This window comes from Guillardia theta (genome assembly GCF_000315625.1).
Source record: "Guillardia theta CCMP2712 unplaced genomic scaffold GUITHscaffold_17, whole genome shotgun sequence".
Lineage (NCBI taxonomy): Eukaryota > Cryptophyceae > Pyrenomonadales > Geminigeraceae > Guillardia > Guillardia theta.
The window spans coordinates 615447-636656 of NW_005434657.1; the positions used below are offsets into that span (position 1 = coordinate 615447).

The 21210-nt window shown below is 52.6% G+C and overlaps 6 protein-coding genes across 6 annotated transcripts in view; 3 read left to right on the forward strand and 3 right to left on the reverse strand.

The window, feature by feature from the left end:
• Positions 1-204: 204 nt before the first annotated feature.
• Positions 205-1851, forward strand: GUITHDRAFT_104641 (hypothetical protein; the record flags this gene model as incomplete). Its single annotated transcript, XM_005836601.1, has 10 exons — positions 205-228; positions 391-522; positions 573-890; positions 934-981; positions 1025-1130; positions 1173-1319; positions 1384-1542; positions 1584-1634; positions 1688-1759; positions 1814-1851. 10 exons carry the CDS (start codon positions 205-207, stop codon positions 1849-1851), a joined length of 1095 nt encoding a protein of 364 aa, XP_005836658.1.
• A 94-nt stretch (positions 1852-1945) lies between these two features.
• On the reverse strand, positions 1946-5240 carry GUITHDRAFT_104642 (hypothetical protein; the record flags this gene model as incomplete). The annotated part of the gene is made up of 22 exons (XM_005836602.1): positions 1946-2179; positions 2236-2349; positions 2395-2511; positions 2559-2652; positions 2699-2775; positions 2826-2852; positions 2906-3040; positions 3092-3151; positions 3199-3338; positions 3494-3536; positions 3584-3653; positions 3703-3767; positions 3814-3852; positions 3902-3966; positions 4033-4135; positions 4188-4506; positions 4550-4591; positions 4648-4744; positions 4796-4824; positions 4875-4945; positions 4998-5083; positions 5126-5240. The coding sequence occupies 22 exons, from the start codon at positions 5238-5240 to the stop codon at positions 1946-1948; spliced, it is 2142 nt and encodes a 713-aa protein (XP_005836659.1).
• Positions 5241-7150: 1910 nt separating this feature from the next.
• On the reverse strand, positions 7151-8384 carry GUITHDRAFT_135852 (hypothetical protein; the record flags this gene model as incomplete). Its single annotated transcript, XM_005836603.1, has 2 exons — positions 7151-8176; positions 8382-8384. The coding sequence occupies 2 exons, from the start codon at positions 8382-8384 to the stop codon at positions 7151-7153; spliced, it is 1029 nt and encodes a 342-aa protein (XP_005836660.1).
• Positions 8385-9021: 637 nt separating this feature from the next.
• Positions 9022-10047, forward strand: GUITHDRAFT_67782 (hypothetical protein; the record flags this gene model as incomplete). The annotated part of the gene is made up of 1 exon (XM_005836604.1): positions 9022-10047. One exon carries the CDS (start codon positions 9022-9024, stop codon positions 10045-10047), a length of 1026 nt encoding a protein of 341 aa, XP_005836661.1.
• Positions 10048-12819: 2772 nt separating this feature from the next.
• On the forward strand, positions 12820-16514 carry GUITHDRAFT_135854 (eIF-2alpha kinase 3 PEK/PERK, ER-targeted; the record flags this gene model as incomplete). The annotated part of the gene is made up of 4 exons (XM_005836717.1): positions 12820-12974; positions 13027-13718; positions 13777-15712; positions 15965-16514. The coding sequence occupies 4 exons, from the start codon at positions 12820-12822 to the stop codon at positions 16512-16514; spliced, it is 3333 nt and encodes a 1110-aa protein (XP_005836774.1).
• A 3963-nt stretch (positions 16515-20477) lies between these two features.
• Positions 20478-21210, reverse strand: part of GUITHDRAFT_104646 (hypothetical protein) — a gene marked incomplete at both ends in the record, with an annotated part of 3058 nt that continues 2325 nt past the window's right edge. The window contains 4 exons of the mRNA XM_005836605.1: positions 20478-20537; positions 20682-20764; positions 20903-20965; positions 21016-21052. Coding sequence (XP_005836662.1) covers positions 20478-20537; positions 20682-20764; positions 20903-20965; positions 21016-21052 — 243 coding nt within the window. The remainder of the gene's footprint in view (positions 20538-20681; positions 20765-20902; positions 20966-21015; positions 21053-21210) is intronic.

Sequence of the window (21210 nt, forward strand, 5' to 3'; positions counted from 1 at the left end):
AGAGAAGTAAATGATTGTTGGGGAATCGGTTTGGGGCAAGAGGAGGAGGAGGAGGAGGAGGATTGGACTATTCTGGATAAGTAGAAGGAGAGGAGGGAGGCGAGAAGAGTTTTCGACAGCAGACTGAAGAAGAGAGAGGTTGATAGCATATCAGAGATCTCTGAAGGCAGACTAAGAGATTACTCTGAAGGCAGACTGAAGGAAATGGACGCAAAGATCTTTTGGATGGTGAGGAGGAACAAAGTTACAGGAGAGAAGCACTAGGGGAGAGCAGGTGAAGCACGGAAAGAGTTGGAGACAAGACTAGCCTGCTGGATTTGAGTTGAATAGCTTCTGATCGCTCCGTTGCCTGCCTGTGTGTTGAAAGAAAGAAATTGATGCTGTTCGCAGATCGACGAGATGCGGAGCGAGGTGAGGAACGTCAATGCGCGATTGGAGCAGATGCTGGATAAGATGAACGAGTGGCGAGCTGTCAATCACGACAAGGAAACATTCCCTGCTGGTGGACGGCAGGCGAAGCAGGTGATTTCAAACTTGACGAGATGTTTGAGGAGCTTCTGATGTCATTTCAGCCGCATGCACAGGAAACAGATGCGTCAAACACCTCAGTCGAGTCATCCGCCAGGGACGCGAATGCGGCGAGCAGCGAGAAGGAAGATGAGGATGCTGAAGCGATCAACAACATGGCGAAGAAGATGTTTGACATGTTTGAAAGGCTCAATCGAATCGAAAGCGGATCACACCAACGAAACTTCGATCCCTCCTCGCTGCAGTTGCCCGTGCAGGCAGGTCACAGGACGAGCTCGCCCTCTAGCCCCACGAGGCGGAGGACCAGGACAGCAAGGGAGAGCTACAAGAGCGAAGCCCTTGAGAGGCAGCAAGAGTTTGAGGTCCTCGCGTCTCTCCTCCGCTCCCGTCTGAGGGCTGGTGCAGGCGAGAGTCGAGGCCGCAAGATCGAAAGTCTCCAAGTCTCCAGCACAGGTAGGGAGAGAGCGATCGAGACGCTCTCTGACAGCCTCTTCAGACCCCTGACCTCGGCAGGGTCTACGTGTGGGAGAAGAGCGACAAGAAGCAAGTCGGAGGCTCTCGGAGTGGGAGGAAGCATTTCAGCCCGAGATCGTCGCTCAACGGTCTTACTGAGATGTGACGTGTCAGTTCTTGACGGCCAGCAGAGGAGCCGAGCATCATCCCTCTGTCCAAGAAGTCAACGGAGAACGACTCCCTCAAGCTCTCTCGCATCGCTCACTCTGACTTCGGACTGAAACCTAAGGAGGGAGCTCCCACTTGTGACTACCCGCCGGCAAGACATAGCCCTGAAGGTTCCTCCTCCTCCTCCGCCTCTCCTCCGTTGCTCGTGTATGCTTGTGTTGACGCTGGTTACAGGCAAATCTGTCGTCCCCTGGATTCCCGAGACCTTGCCGCAGGAGAGCACGAGCCAGAAGCATCGAGCTCCGGTCGAGCAACCGGATCGACGCGAGCGATGGCTAGACTTCAGTTCCAACAGATCCCTGGTTCGACGAGTCCAGCTGGAGGACTTCTCAGGTCTGACTCTCAGCCGCTCGTACTCGTGACGCCTCGAGCAGACGCTGCTGGGTCGCGGAGGAGGACCTCTGGTGAGACCTCAGCTGGAGAGGGTGAGGGTGAGAATGCTCGGCTCTTGTGGGTTGTGGATGAATGAAGAGGACAGGTCGAGGAAAGCGCATCGTCCACTCTCCTCGAGTGGGGAAGGAGGACGATCGGGCTGAAGACGTCAAGACTGGTAAGAGATACTTCAAAGAGAGATTAGAAGCTGCTCCTCGCCCTTACGGAACAGACCGTCAAGATGTCGAGTTCAACAAACAAAGCAGCTGACGAAACTCAAAGACTTCTGAAAGACTGTCTGTCTGTTATGCACAAACTTCATTCACATATCATCTATTCACAACTCTATTCACGATGAGGCTTCTCAGTTGCGCTCGACGGTGTTGGGAGTCTGTCCGTCGTTCGCGCTGTAGTAGTTCTTGTTCAGGAGAAGCGCGAGAGACTCTGAGCTCCACACGTCGCCGCTCTCTCGAGTCGGCGAGCTGGAGTCTTGGCTGTACTTGTCTTTGGAGGACATTTGCCGGACAGGAACGAGCGTAGTCAACTTGTACGTCCCGCCGCTGTCCAGCTCTACCACTTTCATCTTCTGCTTGAGCACCTGCTGCCTTGTCAGAGCCATCCCGACGTTCCTCCTCCTCCTCCTCCTCTTCTCACCGGATGTTGTGAGCTCCCAAACACAGACTTCTGACGATTCTCCGATTTCGCCCAATCCTCGACATCTTTGAAGGGGTTGTTCTTGATGGCCTTGCGCAGCATTGAGTCCACGATCTTGAGCAATGTGAGCAGCGCGACAAGAGAAGGACGGCAAGATACTCTTTGCTGCTCCTCTCGCACTTGTTTCTCTTTGGCCCGCATGGCAGGTGTAGTTCCAAACCTGGTCTTGCCGTCACTTCTCCCGAGGAAGATGTCGACGATGGTCTTGCTGTCCTCCTGCATGTGGGTGAGCTTGTAGAGACGAGGATGAGGCGCCTGCGGACCTTGGCCTTGAGGACTGTGTCCTTGTTCTTCCTCTTCACAACCTCCATGTCCAACTTCCCCGAGACCGGGTCAATCAGAGGCATCCCGAAGTACCTGCAACACGCTGAGAACGCTGCTGCGCATGTGACGGCAAATCTACTTGTCATCTGACTTGACATTTTTGCGCTGATCGCCTTCGAAGAAGCTAAACCATTCGTTCTGCGTCTTCTGATTCGGCTGGAAGCAAGCTTAGACCTGACAACTTCTGCTCTCGCGCCTGCACTCACCTCTTGGTTCTTGTCGTTTCCAAACAACTACACACGACATGCTCAGCGTTCAGCGCTTCAACTCACACCTCATCGCTCACCGCATCAAACTTGTCTTTTGCACTTTTCCAACCCTCGAGGGCCTCACGAGGCAACGCCAGCATCACTTGCTTCGGTAGAGGCATTCCTTGACCGAGCTCAAGGTATTCCAACTCCAGCTCGAGGGCTTTGATTTCCTGCCAACCTAGAATCACTCCTGCGCTCTCCCCGCGTTCTGAGGAGCTCACATAATCTTCTCGGATGACGCGATATTTGAGCTTCTCCAAGTCCCGTTGAGCCGCTTCGATCTTCAACCAACATCAAAGCTTTTCCCATAAGTTCAACGATTTGTTACATTTTTCTGGGAAAGGGCAATTTTATGCCTCCCGTGCTCTTCGATCATCTTGGGGGGGTCTGCTGTACATTTCTTGATGACATCTTGTATTGACAACTCTTCTGTGGTCAGCTTGTGCTCCAACTCTTTGATCTTCTCAGCTAAAGATGACTGAGAAATCGCGCTATTAGTCAGAGCCCTTTGAGGTAGAACAGCAATCTCAGTACTTGTTTTTGTTTCTTTCGCTCGAGCAACGTCTGTTTATCAAGAACGCCTTGTCCGAAGCTGTTGGTCTTTGTACGCCATGTTTGCTTACTCTCATACAGTGTCGAGCCCGTTAAAGTCGCTTGTACTTTGACCTGGAAACTCAGCTGAGTCTACTGTACAACAGTTAGTGAAGCAATACATCTGTAAGAAATCGTCCCCCATCTGGGAATTTGATCTTGGAATATCCACCCTTCACTATGTCTCTCACTCTGCAAGCCTTGTCAACCGCTTTAAGTGCGAGCACAAGCAGCATCTCACTCGACTTCTCTCCCCTGTATCGTCTTCTCGGGAACTGAAGACATCTTCTTCCCTTTCGAGATATGCTGGAGCTCATGTCAGAACTTGAACTCTTCCGCGTGTGTCAGCTACTTCAACAAACTCTTTCGATCCTGTCGCCTCGATGATGACCTGCACCCATCAGTCCGCACGCCCTCTGCCCGCACAACAAGCGACGTACAGGTGCTATAGAGGACATTGGCTTCCAAATCAGCTGATCCAACAAGGTAGGATTCTCTTCTGGTCCTGTCCACACGAGGCCCCCGGAGTAGAACCTGTTGTGAAGGTCATCGTTGTAACTTCAACAGACACCAAGAGACTTTGGCAGGCTAGTCACGCTCAGTTTCTTCTTCAGAATTCCTTGCAGCTTAGTTTCAGAGAAGATCTGTTCATGTATGATGATGTCTCCTTCCACCTGAGACATTGATACATTCAATCAATGAGTGTCTCCAATAGCAATCATCTACTTTGTCTTGAACAAAAATACGGATCTGATACGCATTGGCAGAATTCTTCAAAGACACGGTGATGTCGTCCTCTTTCAACCCATTTGAGTCCTTTCCATGAGAATTCAAGCATGTTCTAGCTGAATCAAACACTGTCGCCTTCAAGTTTGTTTGAAACTCCTCGTTCATGCCGTCATCTTCTTCGTAGTTGACTGTGAATTGCACTGATGGCCCTTGGGCTTGCAGGTATCCTTCCTCCCACACGACAGGACCGAGGATGGGTTTCTGATGTGCTCCCTCCCCCTCTTGCAGCTTCATAGTGCCGAAGATCGTGCGATCCCTACTGCAGATCAGCGCAAACAAGACTCGACACAATGCACAACCATTCTACTTCCGTGTCTCCGGGTTTCTTCTTCCCCAGCAACCTGTGGGTGAGTGTGAAGAGTATGAACTGAATGAAGGCTCAAGTCACTCAAGCTACCTCTCCACCATCTCAACCTTCGATTGTTCGGGATTGTCTGTACTGGTTTGAGCTTGTTCTTTCTTTTGTGGTACCAAGTTCTGATTGAAAGGCCATCCTATCACGCATCATATCATTCGAAGGAGACAAAGCAAAGCAAACAGATTACCTAAGTTTGCGTTAATTTGATTTCCCAACCTGCAATACATTCAATCTTTCAAGGAATTTGAGAACACCCGTCCATTTACTCGATCTTCTCGATTCGATCATCAATTTCTGCTTTCGCCTTCTTGCGATGATACTCGATCCTTCTCATTTCCTGCGAGCCGTGAAGGGTGAGATCAAGCATCGCAAGAGCATGACATGGTTACATCGACTTGAGCAAGGGCCGCGCTGGCTCGCCGACGGTGAGTGTCAGTAGCTGCAGCATCTTGAGGGCCTCCCTCCGGGTTCATGACTGTGCAAGTCAGTCGTGTGCCACTCCGACCCTCATGCTCACCGCAGCGACGCCGCAGGTACTGCTGCGACATCACATCCCGATGCTCGTTGGAGGCCCCGAGCCCTCCTTGCGCTGCTGACCAGCCGGGAACGAGCTGCGACCGGGCGTTGAACATGATGCGGGTAGGCGATGGCTCCTACGTAGCCGCACACTGATACTGCAGCTGGTGATGAGATCAGAGCCAGTGATCGAACCCAAGCAGACGGCTACAGCAAGAACAAGGGAACATCACACTATCGTTGTGACAATCATTCACAAGTGATAACTAGAACATTCTACCCAGAGCTCTCTCGTGCCTCACTCGTGGGATATGTGATGATATCAAATGATGCTCTACGGTGATTAGCCAGAGATGGGGTGAGATAAAGGCAAGGTGACAGAAGAGGGAACGAGCTTGTAGAAACAAGGATAACCAGGATGAAACGAGGACGAGGGAAAAGAAGAGGGATCCCAGTAGGTGGGGGCTCAGAAAAGAAGCAGGCGGACGGAGGGAAAGGCAAGGCATCAAGAGTAAGTGAAGCAAGAGAAGATCGAGTGGGGAGTAAGGAGGAGGGTCAGGGAGTAAGGAGGAGGGTCAGAGAGTAAGGAGGAGGGTCAGGGAGCAAGGAGGAGGGTCAGGGAGCAAGGAGGAGGGTCAGGGAGCAAGGAGGAGGGTCAGGGAGCAAGGAGGGTCAGGGAGTAAGGAGGGTCAGGGAGCAAGGAGGAGGGTCAGGGAGCAAGGAGGAGGGTCAGGGAGCAAGGAGGGTCAGCGGGCAAGGAGGAGGGTCAGGGAGTAAGGAGGAGGGCCAGGGAGCAAGGAGGGTCAGGGAGCAAGGAGGAGGGTCAGGGAGCAAGGAGGGTCAGGGAGCAAGGAGGAGGGTCAGGGAGCAAGGAGGAGGGTCAGGGAGCAAGGAGGGTCAGGGGGCAGAGAGTGATTGAGGGCGGGGATGGAAAGTGAGGGCGGATGATAAGTTTCCCATCGGCATTGCAATGTGAAAGGTCGAAAAGGGTTGTTTGCATACGGGTGGGGTACTCAAATGTTGGGGTGGGGATTCCATTGATTTTCCTTATAAGTAGGGGTGGGTACTGTGACGATATGGGTGGTAGGGTCCTTGCCCCCAAGACAGATAGTAACTGGACTTGTCCCACCCTCTGTGAGATAAAAGGTTTCTAAACCCCTACCTCTGCATTTCCCTTCAAAGTACCCACCCTTTGTGAATACACAAAAACTTTTTCCTAACCCCCACCCCAAGAAATCAACATAAAACCTTCTTGCAACTTATCACCAGGCCAAAGATGTTGCCGGGTGGAAAAACTTGGGGGCAGAATGTCGGGGAGACGGAAAGAGTGGAAGAGGGTTTGAGAATCGAGGAGAGCAGAGCAGGAGAGGAGAGGAGAGGAGAGGAGAGCAGAGCAGAGCAGAGCAGGAGAGAGGAGAGCAGAGCATAGCAGAGCAGAGCAGACCCAGCACAGCACAGCACAGCACAGCACAGCACAGCACAGCACAGCACAGCACAGCACAGCAGGAGAGAGCAGAGCAGAGCAGAGCAGAGCAGACCCAGCATAGTAGCCCTGAAGAGAGATGAGAGGAGCACAAAAAGATTATAGGGGTATATGGGAGGTGACATGTGAATTGCAGAACCTTTACCAAGATTTGAATTGACTGAAAGCAAGCAGACAATCTTGATAGAAATTTGAAAATAAGAGATTTTGATTTCAAAGCTGATGAAATAGTGATGGTTACGGATGAAGATCGGATTGACGGGTGTGAGGATGTGAGGATGCTTTAGCAAAACCATCTGAAAGTTCGAAAATGAGAGACCACAGAGGATACAAGAGATCTCTAAATCTTTAGGTATTCGTATCATGATCTGAGGTATGCTAGTCGAATTATGTTTGTGATAAACCATTGTTATTTCATCCTTTTAACTTCTGCTCTGGTGATGGTGGGATTGGCATGCTCCATTGTGCTGCCAGCTGTTGATAGTGTTGCCGATCATGGTGACGCTTCATTCTGGAGGAACAACTCATCTTCGGAGCATGGCATCACCAGTATGGGTACGCGTCCGGCACCAGAAATGGTTGGAATGAGACATTGACGCATCCTTCTCCTCCCCTTGCGATCACTATGCTGAGATTCGATACGCTCGTGTAGCCGCTACCCGTGTCCACCAACTCCAAGCCGCTCAAAGACCCGTTCACGATGGCAAACCTGGCGCTGAAGCCGCTTCCTTGCCCGCCTGCTACCTCATGTTTCGCTACTAGCTCTCCTCCGTTGATGCAGCCCGACCCCGTACTCACGACATAGACGCTCAGCCCGTAGAACTCACCGGGAAAGATGTTCGATGCCGGCAGCGTCCAGGTCTGATAGGAGGCGTCTGAAAGAGGAAGAAGCTCCGGCGGGTTCTCATGCCAGGCTGGCAGGATGCTACCCGGGTAACAGCCTTGAGCAGAGCAGTTCACAGCTCTTCCTTGCATCCTCAAGTCCTCCTCGACATCCCAGTTGGGGACGAAGGAGATGGTTCCGTTGGTGTCGACTTGTTCTACAGAGCCGAAGATGCCATGATACATGTAAATGTTGTAAACTTGAGAAACTTTTCCTTGAACAACGATCGCGTCTGAGCTCGAATTACGCAAGGCAACATTGCTCACTGAGAAGAAGCCTCCTCCTTCAACTTTGATCCAGTATGACCATGGCGCAAGATTCACGGACACGGGGAAGTTGCATGCCCAGTCTGGAGGTTGTTCTGCGCAAGGGAACCTCGGGTCTTTGATGATTACGAGCGAAACATCTCGAGGGAGAAAGAGCTCAATGTTCTCGTTCATACCTCCAGAATATTGTCCTGCTCGTACAAAAATCACAGCCGAGGTTTTCAGTGACGAGTCTCCGCAGTAAGGGGCACATCTTCCTGGTTTCAGCCACCTCCTCAGGGCATATCGGAAGCTCTTGTAGGGAGAGATAGCCTCCCCGGTTCCCTCAGTGTCACTGCCTTGCTGGATGTCAACGAAGATGGGTTTGATGAGAGCTTTCTCAAGGTCTGAGAACAGCTGGTTGACCACAGGGTCTGAGTTCTGATAGAGCAGCGAGCATGAATCATCCAGACATGCCGGGAACTGCGTCCATGAGCCTGTACAATGCAAGAGCAGCACAAAACCAGCAACCCCCTCCCTCGCATCCGACCGCCGCCCGCCGAGTAGTTAGTGACTCTGATTGAGCCGCACTGCGAGTACGGTCCCCTGTCCGACGTAGACGGCTGAGTGAGCTGGGCTACCGTACCATGATCCCGCGCTGGGGCTTCAGCTGCTCCGACTGCCTCCCCCGTCCATGCCCGTCGCTTCCGATCTCGCCTGCCCCGGCGACCGACGGCCCGACGGTTGAACAGATCAGTCCGTTACAAAAACGTTACAACTGGTTCTCCCCCTTTATATGTGACTCGTAGGTTATACCAGAGATAGGACATACGCCTACAAGCTACTGCATAGCTTTCCTAAGACCAGAGGGTCTGGCAGACTACCCTCACTTTCAAAGCGCAACGTTGGGGTGGGCGATGACCTCACTACCCCCATTTGTCGTGATGATTCATCTGAAACCCCTTCGAGGGAGGGTCTGAGGAGGGGTACACTAGATACTCGATCACGCCCTACCCCCCTACATTGACTCTGCGCAAGATCCTTGCCATGCAGCCTCTGTTGTAGTAGATAGTGCCCTGCGTGCAAACCTTGTGGATTCTTATCTTATCTCTTCTCCCTCAGCTCTCGTCCGCTCTTCCCTTCCTCTTGTCTTCTTTCCATTGCCTGTACTTTCTCCCTTCGCTTTCAACTTGTTCCAAGGGATGCCAGCCAACAAGCAGAGCAAGCTGATGAAGGCTCTTTACCTCGTCACGGGCGTGATATACTTCGTGCTCAGCTTCGTCTTCATGTTTGTGAACTGCAACATAGTGCCAGTTCTTTCCCTCTTGTTCATCTCGGTCGCTTTTCCGAAATTGCACCAGCTCCTGCTCAGTTACCTTGCAGAACCTGCCTGGTTGACGCTGGTGTATTGGGGACATAGGATCGGTGGACTCACCCCGATCTTCACTGGAGAGGTAGATAATCTTCTGAAAAATTATCGTGGAAGCAAAGTTCTCATATCGAACCATGCATCCTTCACCGATTCTTTCTTAATCTTTGCTGTTGGTATCCTTTCGGGAGACGTTGGAAAGATACGGGCATTCGCCAAGAAATCTCTCGGGATCTATCTACCTGTCATGGGATGGTTCTGGAAGTTTCTGAACTTTGTGTTTCTTGAGAGAAAATTTGACAAGGACAAGGCAAATATTATAAAGCAGCTCAAAGCCCTTGCGGAGAAGTCGAAGCAACACAAATCTGGCTCGTTTTGGATTGTTATCTTCCCAGAGGGCACCCGACTTCGTCCGCAGAAGCTGAAAGAGTCACAGGAATACGCGAAAGAGAAGAATCTGACAGTATTTCAGAATGTCCTCGTGCCCAGGATCAAAGGGTTTCAAATCACTCTCAACACTCTGCGAGAGGATGTGGACGGAGTCGTAGACCTCACCATTGGATACCCGCAACTCGAGGACGACAAGAGAGTGCAGAAGGGAAAGATCCGTCCTTCTGTTCAGGATCTGCTGTTTGGTGGGGGGAAGAAATGGCATGTGCATGTGCATGTCCGTGTGATTCCTGTGAAGGAGATCCCGGAGGAGACTGAAGCAGTGCAAGATTGGATGATGAAGGTGTTTGAGGAGAAGGACAAGCTTCTCACTCACTTCAAGCAGCACGGTCATTTCCCTGGCGAAGTCTACAAGTACAAGAGTATCTCCATGTTTCAGGTTCTGGCGAATTTCTTTGGATTTGGCCTCGTTGCTGTTTCTGTTATGTACTTCCTGTCTGTTGGACTCCTGCCGACAATCGGCGGCTTGCTGCGCCTCGTCTGGTCGAAGTGAAGTCAGATACGGTAGACGACACGTTTCTGCCCTTTGGTTGCCTCTGTGGACTACAATCATGCAACACCTTAGCATATTTCTTGCTGCTTGGGTGAAAGCGATGGTGATTGATGTCCATAGAAGTTTAGCCTTGGATCATTCCTTGCAACGGAAGGTTGGTGGTTATGCTCCAATACCTGCACTTCTTTCTTCTACTGCATTTCAAAGGCAGAGTGTGCAACACGAGGAAACTGGAGGGCTGAATGATTGTAGGCCCCAGTAGAGTACAACTTGCAACTGCGCGCGGCAATGGCTTTCACCCCATCTGACTTGAAGAATTGAGAGTCTTCACGTTTCACTAGTTTTGGATTCCTGGCAATGACAGTACGTCAAAAAATTATTAAAAACACTTCACTGAACTCAGTGTTAACTTGATCATCATCATTAGTGGCAGCCGGGCGTCGCTCGGCCAGTCTTGACCTCGGCGGTTTAAGTCGGACTGAGCCTGCCAGTCACCAGCCGGGCGCGGCTGCCGCGGCCCGGGCGGCGCCGCCGAGTCACGCCCGAGTCCCGACCCACTGGGGCCGCGTGGCCCAGTGGCACCGCACCGGGCGACCCGGCCGGGCCCTGAGTCCCGGCGCCGAGTCACACTACGGCACGGTGACTAGCAGTGTCTTGTCACAGGCTCTTCTGAGTCTCCGTTTCAAGTTTGGCCAGTGCGACAGCCTGAGTGTCAAGAGTCACCGGCAGCGCCGCGGGTGCCTGTACTACCGTACCCGGCCAGTCCGACGACAGGCTCCGAGGCTTCCGAAGTTCCGACGCGCTGAGACTGTTCGACTAGCATGCCAGTGCTAGTCTGGGTAAAACATCTGTTATAGGCTGCAACAGATGTCCCTACAACAAGCTGTACCACTCACGTTTAAAACTATTGAAAAACTTTTGTACAATTTTTTTATAGTAAATTTTCATACGACTCAAAAATACATTTTTGAAACTCGGTACGCTTTCAGCTTGCTGGACACGTCGATTACAAGCAATTATATATCACAACCTACCTGCCTGTGAGATGGATTCACCCTATAACCCCTTGCATGGACCAAAGTGTTTCAATTCACCCTATATTTTTCCAAATCTCATACCCCCTACCTACTGCATCAAGGACTACCGGTGTAATATCAGACAAATGGACCCCTCTGAGCCCTTTGAAAAAGGTCAGGACAATTTAAGAACCCCCATATCTCATGCTCATTTGCTAAACACCCACCCCCTTCAACTATGACCCCCTCAAAGACTGTCCCGCCTAGCTGTGAGGGTGGTCTTTTCCTCTGCAAAGACATGGTCGACCACCCTGTCTTCTACCACCACTCTTTCTTACCTCCTTAGGACCCGTGATCCAATCTTTCTATAGGCCCCCGTGCAGGAACCCCTCCAAAGATTGCCACTACCCTCATTTGAAAGAATCACCCCCAGAATACGCTTTCAGTACCCCACCTTTTCATAGTTCTACTTGTCCACCCACCACTGATTACCCCTTTGAATTCCCCCCCACCCCATTCTCTGGTTTATAACTCTATGTTTCCTTCTGTAGGGTAGGGCTTGAAGATGTGAGGGTAGACATACCGCGAGAGAGATGAAGGGGGGTGGTACTCGAACACCTCTAAGTGTACCGGTACATCTAGATCAAACTATTGGTCAAGTACCCGGTAGTTTCTCGTTTCATCCTCAATTGCCAGCTCAATGGAGGGGTAGAGACCCGAGCAGGTATATTATAGATGAAAATGGGGTGGGTAGTGGGTCTTGGTTGGGGTTCTTATGATAGCTACAAGCAGGGTAGGGTAGGGAGACCTGAAGAAGTGTTACCTTGGAAGGGGGTAGGGTTGTGGAGAGGCCAAGGGTAGGGTGGTGGTGGTTGGGGTTAAAGCCCAAGAGAGTCAAACGGGGTGGGTGATGCTGTAGGTTTGTGGAGTCGCAGAGCTCTTGGGGTGGGGTAGAGGAAGGGTATTTGGGGGGTGAATTGAAATTTGTTGATTACCATCGGGGGTAAGGGGTGCGAATCATAGTCTATTGCAGACAATAGGTGGGTAGTGGGTAAGGGGGTACTACAGGGGTGGGTGTACGAAGCAAGGGTGGTGAATATCGAAGGAATAGGGGGTGGGGGTGGAATAAGGGGGTGGGGGCTGTCGGGCGAAGTTTCGTTAGCAGAGGGGAAAAAAGAAGAAAAAAGTGAAAAAAAACTCACAGAGAAAAACTCAGACAAGCAAATGATAGTTACAAGAAGAGAAAGCAAGAAGAGAGAGAGCAAGAAACGATGAGGTGAATTGGAGCGAAGGGAGGAGGAAGGAGGTGCAAGTGCAAGAGGAAGGGAATACGGTCAGAGGATTTGCAGTTTCCTTGTCTCCCACTTTGAAACAGAGAGGAGCAGGAAGGAAATTTAGGTATGGGATGGGAGGTTGGAACGATGATAAGGTTGATAACTAGTAATCTAGCTTGGATTGATTGTTGTCAGCTACAACCCTTGCTCATTGTCTTGTTGTCTGCAGGCTTCTTGTGGTTCAAGGCTGAGGAACCTGCACCGAGTGCCCCGCAGCTTCCAGTCATGTTTTTTTGTCTCACCCGTATCTGACTTGACGACTCGGTCAGGCAGTGAGTTGGACAGCTGAATTACTGTTTTGTGCTTCGGAGGTTCTGGTTGATCTTTTGTTGGGTTGTTGGGGTCAGGGGACAGGAGATGAGGTCGAGGAACATTTCTGGCAAGTCAAGCTGCTGCATCTTGTCGTGGTGAAACAGTTCTCAATGCTTCTCAAAGGGACCTCTGTTGCCTTTCTTCTCGTTTCGCTTGTCGCTGTTGTCGCAAACTTGATTCCTTCGGAGTCACTGGATTTGCAGCATGCCAGAAGCGAAAGCAAGGACTCCTTGTCTTTCATGGGCCCTCGACCGCTGCATGACACGTACATGAGCTTGCTTTGTACTTTGATGCAATAGTCTTGACTATAGTTGCAGGGCTGTGGTGATTCTGAACACGATTGATGGAGGAATTTTTGCTCTTGATGCCTCTACAGGAGCATTGAGGTGGACCAAGTCATCGGGGGAAGCAGTTGCACGAGCATCTCCGAGCTTTGGATATCAGGATAATGCGAATACAGACGGAGAATCAGAGGCAGTCGGGAACCAAGGTGCTGCTGGAGGAAAAGAAACCGTCTCAAGTGAAGGGGAGGATGCCAGTTCGTCGGAGAACAAAACGTATGGGTCGGAGTTGTTCCATCAGAATCCTATGGACGCAAATTGGAAGTTTCAGCAGGAAGAAGAGTCTGACTTTGACATCATCCCGCTCTATGCACCGGGAGGTGGCTTGCTCACAGTGTCGAATGGCGTGATGGAGCCCTTCGGGTTGCGTGCAAATGAAATAGTCGATCAGTCTCCGTTTGTTGACAACGGTGTGGTGGTGGTTGGCAGCAAGAGCACCAAGTTGTATGCTATAGATCCTGAGACAGGTCAGACCTCATGGACGCATTTCGACAAAGTGGAGGATGAGCAATGCAATAGCGCAAACCCCGATGCAGACACACTGATAATAACTCGATCTGAATACAGCTTGAAGGTCAGAAACGCTAAGACTGGTGCGCATAGTTGGAATGTTTCTATCGCCGAATTTCGAGCCCACGGTCCACATTCGAAGCATGATCACTTCAAAGGTGAGAGCATCTGCTATCTGTGCGTGAGGACTGTAACGGACACTTCGTGTCGTTGCAGGTGTTCAACTTCCTGTGCTCGTCAGTGGCAGCAGAGTGGGTGGAAAAGAAATTCAGTGTTATGACTCGCGGTCAGGAGAACTCCTTTGGATTTACAGCCTCCCTTCTACTGCGATCTGTGCGCATGTATGGGAGATGCAGCATGCATTGGAGTTGCCTCTTTACGCGGACGAGGACGTCCTGATGAGAAGCCCAGGAGGGTTGAAAGTAGGAAGGCATGGAGGAGCGCTGTTTGCAAGAGTGACTCCTCCACCGATGATTCCACTCCTTGTTGCAGAGAGTGTTGAAAATACAGCGAAAGATCGCTACGGTCTCGAGCCGCCAAGGGTTGGTGGTTTGATGCCATCCGATCCAGCAAGAGGAAGTGAAGTCATCTCGTTGCAGGATTCTCTCGCTGAAAAGAACGAGCAAGGGATATTTGTCACTGGAGCTCTTGTGCGGATGAGCAGCGATCTGTCTGAACCTGCAGCCAATCCTTGCAGGAAAGGCTCCAAGGACTATCCGCAATGCCTTGTGGGTTCATATGCAGTGCGAGAAGACGTTCGTGAGATGCTGAACTATGGAATGAAGCGGATTGACCGTCCGCCACAAGATGTCGAAACGAAATGGGATGAGCGTTTGGATCCCAGATTTGGAGCTCAAGGCATTCTGTCCGGGTCTGAATCTGTTTTCTTGGCGAGCCCGCGACGCCTGGGCTATTCTGAATTCTCAATCTTCATTGCTGCCGTTGGCCTCGTGTGGCTCGGATGGGTGTTGAGAAACGTCTTCGATCGGTCCCCGTATCCTAGAGAATCGGATGTTTCCAACAGCGACCTCCGTGACATGTGTCCTCTCGACGAGGTTCCGCTCAATGGGGGAGGAGAGAATGCTCTTTCCAAGGCCACCACTGTCGGGGATTTTCCTGCGGCCGAGACCGAGAGCGATGCCTCCGCTGCATTGAAGTCCATGAGTAACCAGGACAGCTCAGAGGAGGAGGAGGAGGATTTCGACTCCGAGCCCTTCAACTCCAGCGCGGACGTGGTTCGCACTTCCTCAAGCCAGTCCGCCAAGGCGACTCAGTCCAAGATCTCAGCAGCATCCACTAAGGCAGCTGCGAGCAACCCTTCGCACAAGCCTAAGCTTTTCATCCCCACGTTAGGAGGGGACATGCTGCGGTATGGCTGCGCAAGTACGTTCGAGAGTCTTTGCCAGGACATCGACGATGAGCGAGTGTCAGGCAAGGCTAGAGTGAGAGATCTGTCAAGAGAAACCTCCGACGAAGACAGCTCTTGGGACGAGTCGAGGCTTAGAAACAACAGCTGGGACGATGACGATAGGAGGCAGCGAAGCATCAGCCTGGGCTCGAAGTGGAGTGTGCAGAAGGATCTTGATGAAGTGATGAGGTCCGAGTACTCCAAGGCGACCAAGACGGCCAGTGCTCCCAACAGCCCGAAGATTCCTCCTGCAAGCCCAGGTTTCTTTCGGCAGAACCAGGAGTCTCGATACACCACCGACTTCGAGGAGCTTGGCAAGATCGGCAGAGGAGCGTTTGGATGCGTATTCCGTGTGAGGCAGCGCCTGGACGAGCGAGAGTACGCGGTGAAGAAGATCCGACTGGACAAGGACGAGAAGAGCGCAGATAACCAGCGGATCATGCGAGAAGTTCGTTGCTTCTCCATCTTGAGCGACCACCCCAAGATCGTGCGTTACTACGGGACGTGGCAGGAGACGGAGATGCCGAGCCCCAAGGACAAGTCGCTCGGCGACAGCGGGTCGTTGGCTGACACGACGTGGGACGCGTCTTCCAATCTGTTTGGAGAAGAATCGGATATGACCAAGATGTCTTGCTGCGAGGAGCCCGTGAACTGGCTCTACATCCAGATGGAGCTGTGCAACACTTCGTTGCGGCAGCTGCTCAACTCGGAGAGGTGGGAGGTGAACCTGGAGGTGGTGCGGAGGTACCTGAGGGATGTGACGGAAGGGCTCACGCACATTCACTCGCTGCAGTACATCCATCGGGACATCAAGCCTGACAACATCTTCATCGTCAACAATGTGGCGAAACTCGGCGACTTCGGGCTGAGCTGCAAGACCAACTCAGACCTGGTCGACATTGCCGCTGAATCCTCGCTCGGGATTGTGCACGAGGACGAGGAAGGTGCGGGGGGCGAGGAGCTGACCAGAGCCTGCGGGACGAGGATGTACTTCAGTCCTGAGCTGGAGCACAGCGGGATCTACAACGAGATGGTGGACATGTACGCGCTGGGGATTGTGACGTTCGAGATGCTTCACAGTTTCAAGACGGGGATGGAGAGGATCAAAGTGATAGAGAAGCTCAAGAGCTCGATGTGCTCCCCTGCCGCCTCTGCCTTCGCTGCCATGCCCATGGACTCCGTGTTTGGTCCCTTGACGAGGCGACGGAGGGAGTGGAAGGACGCCAACGTCAGCGAGGCGATCGCCAAGATCGCGCTTCCGCAGGAGCTGTTCGACCTGCAGAAGGACTATGAGTTTGAGTTCCTCCTCATCCTCCGACTGCTGGGCGAGAAGCCGAGGACGAGGATGACGGCCAAGCACATGTCGGACCTCCTCCGGATGAAGGTGCAGGAGGCTGAGCACGCAGACAAGTTCCCTTGGGCTGACGCGCATCTGCGGCTGGAGAAGACAACGTCAATGTCCCCCAAGCACGTGGCATCTGTGGGGGACCTGCGGAGTCTGAGCAAGTCGGAGCGAGGGACGCGAGTACAGACGTCATGGAGCTGACGAGGAGGAGGAGCCTCGTGTGATTGTAGGGAGTTGCTTCCTGGTGTGCTTCTAGTGTAAATACGACACTTGTTCTAGTGACCCTCCCTTGTCTTGTCTGCCCTTCCCCCTCCTGGAGGTAGCGCAACGTGCAATACGCTCACACAACTACTTGCGCTTATAGAACGTTTTCTATCGTGTAGCATGCATGCTCTTAGAGTAGGTGCCTCCTCCTTCAGAGTCTCCTCCTCCAGAGCCTCCTCCTGCTCCTCTCTCCTTTCATTCACCGATCTCTTCTCCATCTCCATACCTGTTCGGCCTGTCGTTTGCCGCACAAGCTAACACCACAAGAAGCTCGTCTGAATTCATTTGCCCGATGAGTGACAATTTTCGTGATGCTCCCTTCAGATATTCAAACTTTCGAGAGAAATTTGAACTTTCAAACGAAAAGAATCAGTTTCAAAAACAGAATTGACTAGTAGTAGCTAGGGGCATGGCTGCTCACTGTCGCTCCTCCTCCTCCTCCTCCTCCTCCTCCTCCTCTCCATCTGTCTCTCCCTCGCCCTCCTTCTCTCCTCCTCCTCTTCTCCCTTCGTGTTCTCCCTGTCCGACTGCGAGCCCTCCTGCCCGATCCTCCCGGTCCCCCTCCGTCAAGTCCCAACCTCTCCGGTCGCGGTCGGCGCGTCAGAGTGGCGCATTGCGTTCGTTCATCGCTTCTGTCCATCCGCGGTCTTCGCTCCTCCTCGCCTCCTCCATGCCAACGTCTCCTCCCGATGCTTCCTCTGACTCTTCTCCCTCTCCCTCTCCCTCTTCCTCTCCCTCTTCCTCGCGGCGGCACTCCAGCCAACATTCGCAGCCTCATCGAGGAGAAGTGGAAGGCGAGGATGAGGTGGGGGAACTAAGAAGGAAAGTCGAAGGGCTGAAGAGATCGAACGTGAGGCTGCAAGCTAAGCTGCAGATGTCTCAGTGTCTGGTATGACTTCAACTCTCCTCATGGCCTCTCACATCCCGTGCGCCAAGTCACCTCAAGCCTTTGCTGAGCGAGAGGAGACGATAAAGCGGCTGAGGCTGCAGGTAGAAACGCTCGACAAGGAGAACAAACGGCTCAAGACACAGGCGAAGATCTCGCAAGACAGACTGAAGCGAATGATGGAGGAGAAGAGCAACCAGTCGGTCTACTTGTCACGATCATGCTAAACTCACCAGCTGCCAGGCACCCGCGCGAGGCTGCTAGAGGAAGAGGAAGCGACGTACAAGCGGGAGGGGGGAAGGAGGTGAGGGAAGTCTTCCTCCAAGTCCGCCTTGACGTGTCGCAAGGCGAGTCGTGGAGCTAAAGGCGTAGGGAGCTCGATGGCGGAGAAGCGGGTGAATGCGATGGAGCAGACAACAAGAGGCCTGGAGCGAGTTTTGACTGCTCTAGAGGTTCTGATCTCGTTCTACCTGAGGAGAGAGATGAACGTTTGACGTCAGAGCTGCTGGAGGAGCCAAGTGAACGATCTGCACGTGAAGCTGACAGAAAGAGACAAGGTTCGATTTCATCACGCTGAGATGTCATTCGAAAATGATGCTGATGATTTTTTAATATGCAATCGAGATTATGATCTAAGATTAACATGTGTGATTGCAATCATGACATGTGTGATATCTATGTGAAGATAACATGTGTGATTGTTATGATGACATGGCAGAGCTGTCGCTGGGTAATGTCATGATGACATTCATGATGTTGTCAATCGATAATTTCATTGTACATGCTGTGACTGTCGACATGATTGTGACTATCCCGCATTGCAACAAGAGAAGACTGAGGTTGTACACGTAGGAGGTTAAGGGCCTGAAGGAGATGCTCTCTTCCTCTCTCAAGGTCTTGTCTCCCTCCTCCTCCTCCTCCTCCTCCTCCTCCTCCTCCTCCTCCTCCTCCTCCTCCTCCTCCTCCTCCTCCTCCTCCTCCTCCTCGCTCTCACCGTCTCACAGAGAGAGTCGATCCTCCTCTTCGTGCGGACTCAAGAGCTGTCGGCAAGCACAAGAGAGAAGAGATGATATGAAATTTACAACTACTGTGTCTATCACATACACTCCCTCCCTTCATCACTCTCTCCTTCTCTGTCGCTCCTCCTCTCTTCTTCATCCGACTCTGTCCGTCAGTGATGTCTGCAAGGAGTTGCGATAGTCAGCGAAAGTTCTCGTGGAGACGACTTTCTCCTTCCAGGGATGGACACCTGCTGATCGTCAGGAGCGGCAGCAGCAGGAGAAGGAGCAGGAGGAAAGAGTAGGGAGTTGAAGGGCGACGGGAGGAGGAGGGAGAAGAGGTGGAGTACCTTGATCTGTGAGGACTAGCGAGTCGTGACGAGAATTTGAAGAACTCGCAAGCATACGAATGTTTCCTGAGTCTCTTCTGACAACAGTAGGGGCAGCCGCAGGAGCTGCAGCAGGGAATTCTTTCTGCTCCTCCTCACCCTCGATCTTCAGATACCCGATGGAAGCTTTGATCCTGGCGGAGAAAGGAGATCTCCGCTCTAACAACCTCTCCTGCATTCCTATCAGTCCTCCTACACCACCACCATTTCCTCCTCCTCAACCACTGCCTCCTCCTCCTCAACCACTGCCTCCTCGTCCTCGTCTTCGTCCTCGTCCTCCTCGTCCCACTCATCTCTCTCCTCTCGCATCCTCTTCCTCCGCTTTCTCAGCATCACCACCTCTGCTTCACCTCTGTTCGCTTCATCGACGGTTTGCGCAGGACAGGCTGAAGTGCTGCGAGGTCCGAGGGATGGGCAGGGGAGGTAGACAGGACGGGAACAGAAGCAGGGGGAGCAGAAGAGGCTGGGATCGAAGAGGAGGAGGAGGGCAGGCGGAAGGTGGAGGCAGCGACTGCGGATAAGGGAGGAATGAAGGATGCGGAGGAGGGAGGCAGGGCGTAGGCCGGCATCGACTGTCTCCTGGTCTGCAACGAGGCTCCTATCGACTTGTTCGATCCTCCTGCTTCCTTGTTGCTCTGAGACTCAGACTCGCCGGCAGAGGATGAAGGAGGAGGATCAAGTTTGGCAGTGGTAGGAGGAGGAGGAGGAGGAGGATCAAGTTTGGCAGTGGTAGGAGGAGGAGGATGATGAAGCCTGCTCTCCCTCAGCTCGACCATAGCCCCGCTGATCTCCTTCAGACTCTCCGCAACCTGGAGGCAAGTCAGCTCGATGTCAGCTGGACCTTTCTCACCTTATGCATCATCCTCTCCATCCCCTTCATCCACTCTTGATCCAATTTCAATCCTCCTCCTCCTGCTCCTCCTCCTCCTCCTCCTCCTGCTCCTCCTCCTGCTCCTGCTCCTCCGCCTGCATTCTTCAGGCTCGAGCGCGAAGCAGCGGACTCGAGGTTGTCCATGGAAATGATGAGGAGCTTGAGGATGAGAAGGATGACGCGAATCCTGTATGAGGCGATGAGACACGAACAGAACCTGCGAAGAGGAGGAGGAGGAGGAGGAGGAGGGAGGAGGAACAAGAAAGAAGCAGAGGAGATCGGACTGAAGGGGTGTGAAGTTCTTACTGCTTGCTGTCTGCTTCTGTCATTGCGTTTGACATCTCACGCATGGCATACCTCTTGAGCTCGATAAACATCCTGAAGATTCATAACTTCTTCTTCTCCTCCTCCTCCTCCTCCCTAACCACCACCTCCTCCTCCTCTCACATGGATTGGAACTGATTTGAGTCAAATTCTCCATTCTCGTGGCACAAAAGTCCGTCACACGTGAGCCTGTCAATGGATCAACAAGAAACAAATCTCCTTCTCCTCCTCCCCCCTCCTTCCCTCCCCTTCCTCCTCCCTGCTCTTCTCTCCTTCAGGTCTTCTTCCTCCATCTCCCTCCCTCTCCTCCCTGCTTCCCCGCTCTAGCATCTCACGTTTGGAAATCGTTCTCAGTGAGATGGATGGGAGAGGACAGCGGCAGCTTCCTCCTTTTCTCTCGATCAGTCCCGTCAGTCTCTTCCTCTCCTCGTCTCACAGCCCGTTCTTCAACTCGCTGAAATCCAGACCCCCGCCCTTGTCCGCGTCCAGTCGCTGCGAGACAAGCAAAGATGAGGAAGACACGGGGAGAGGGAGAGAGGAAGAGAAGCGAGACATAGAGGAGACGAGGTGATGATGAAGAGTCGAAGAGAGAGGGAGCGATGGATGGAGGGATGGAGAGCAGAAAGACGATATGACCGAGTAGACATCTGAAACTTTTGCGTTGAAGTCATTCATGTCGTTGAAGGAAGCCATCGAAGATAAGAGAGGATCGAGGACTCCTGCACCACATTCATTCTTCTCCTCCTCCAGGTGCTGCTGCTGCTGTCCCTTCTCTTCCTCCCTTTCATTTCTCTTCCTCCTCATACTTCTCCTCCTCATCTCTGGCAAACTTCACATCCCCTTTTGCACTCTCTCACCGTTGATCCTCGCTGCCTTGGCTTGACGCTCCTGCTCTTCTTGGATCCTCTTCCTGTTCTCCTCTTTCTCTCTTGTCACCTGCATCCCGTCACCTCCTCCTCCTCCTCCTCACCAAGTCTCACGGTGGAGATGAACTCGTCGAGTAGGACCTGAGACCCTGAGAGTCAGATGTGCGAGAGAAGGGGAGAGAGGAAGGGAGGGAGGGGAGGGGAGGGGGAGGGGAGGGGAGGGGAGGGGAGGGGAGGGGACGAGTGGGAGGGAGGGTGGAGGGAGGGAGAGGAGGGAGGGAGGGAGGGGAGGGGAGGGG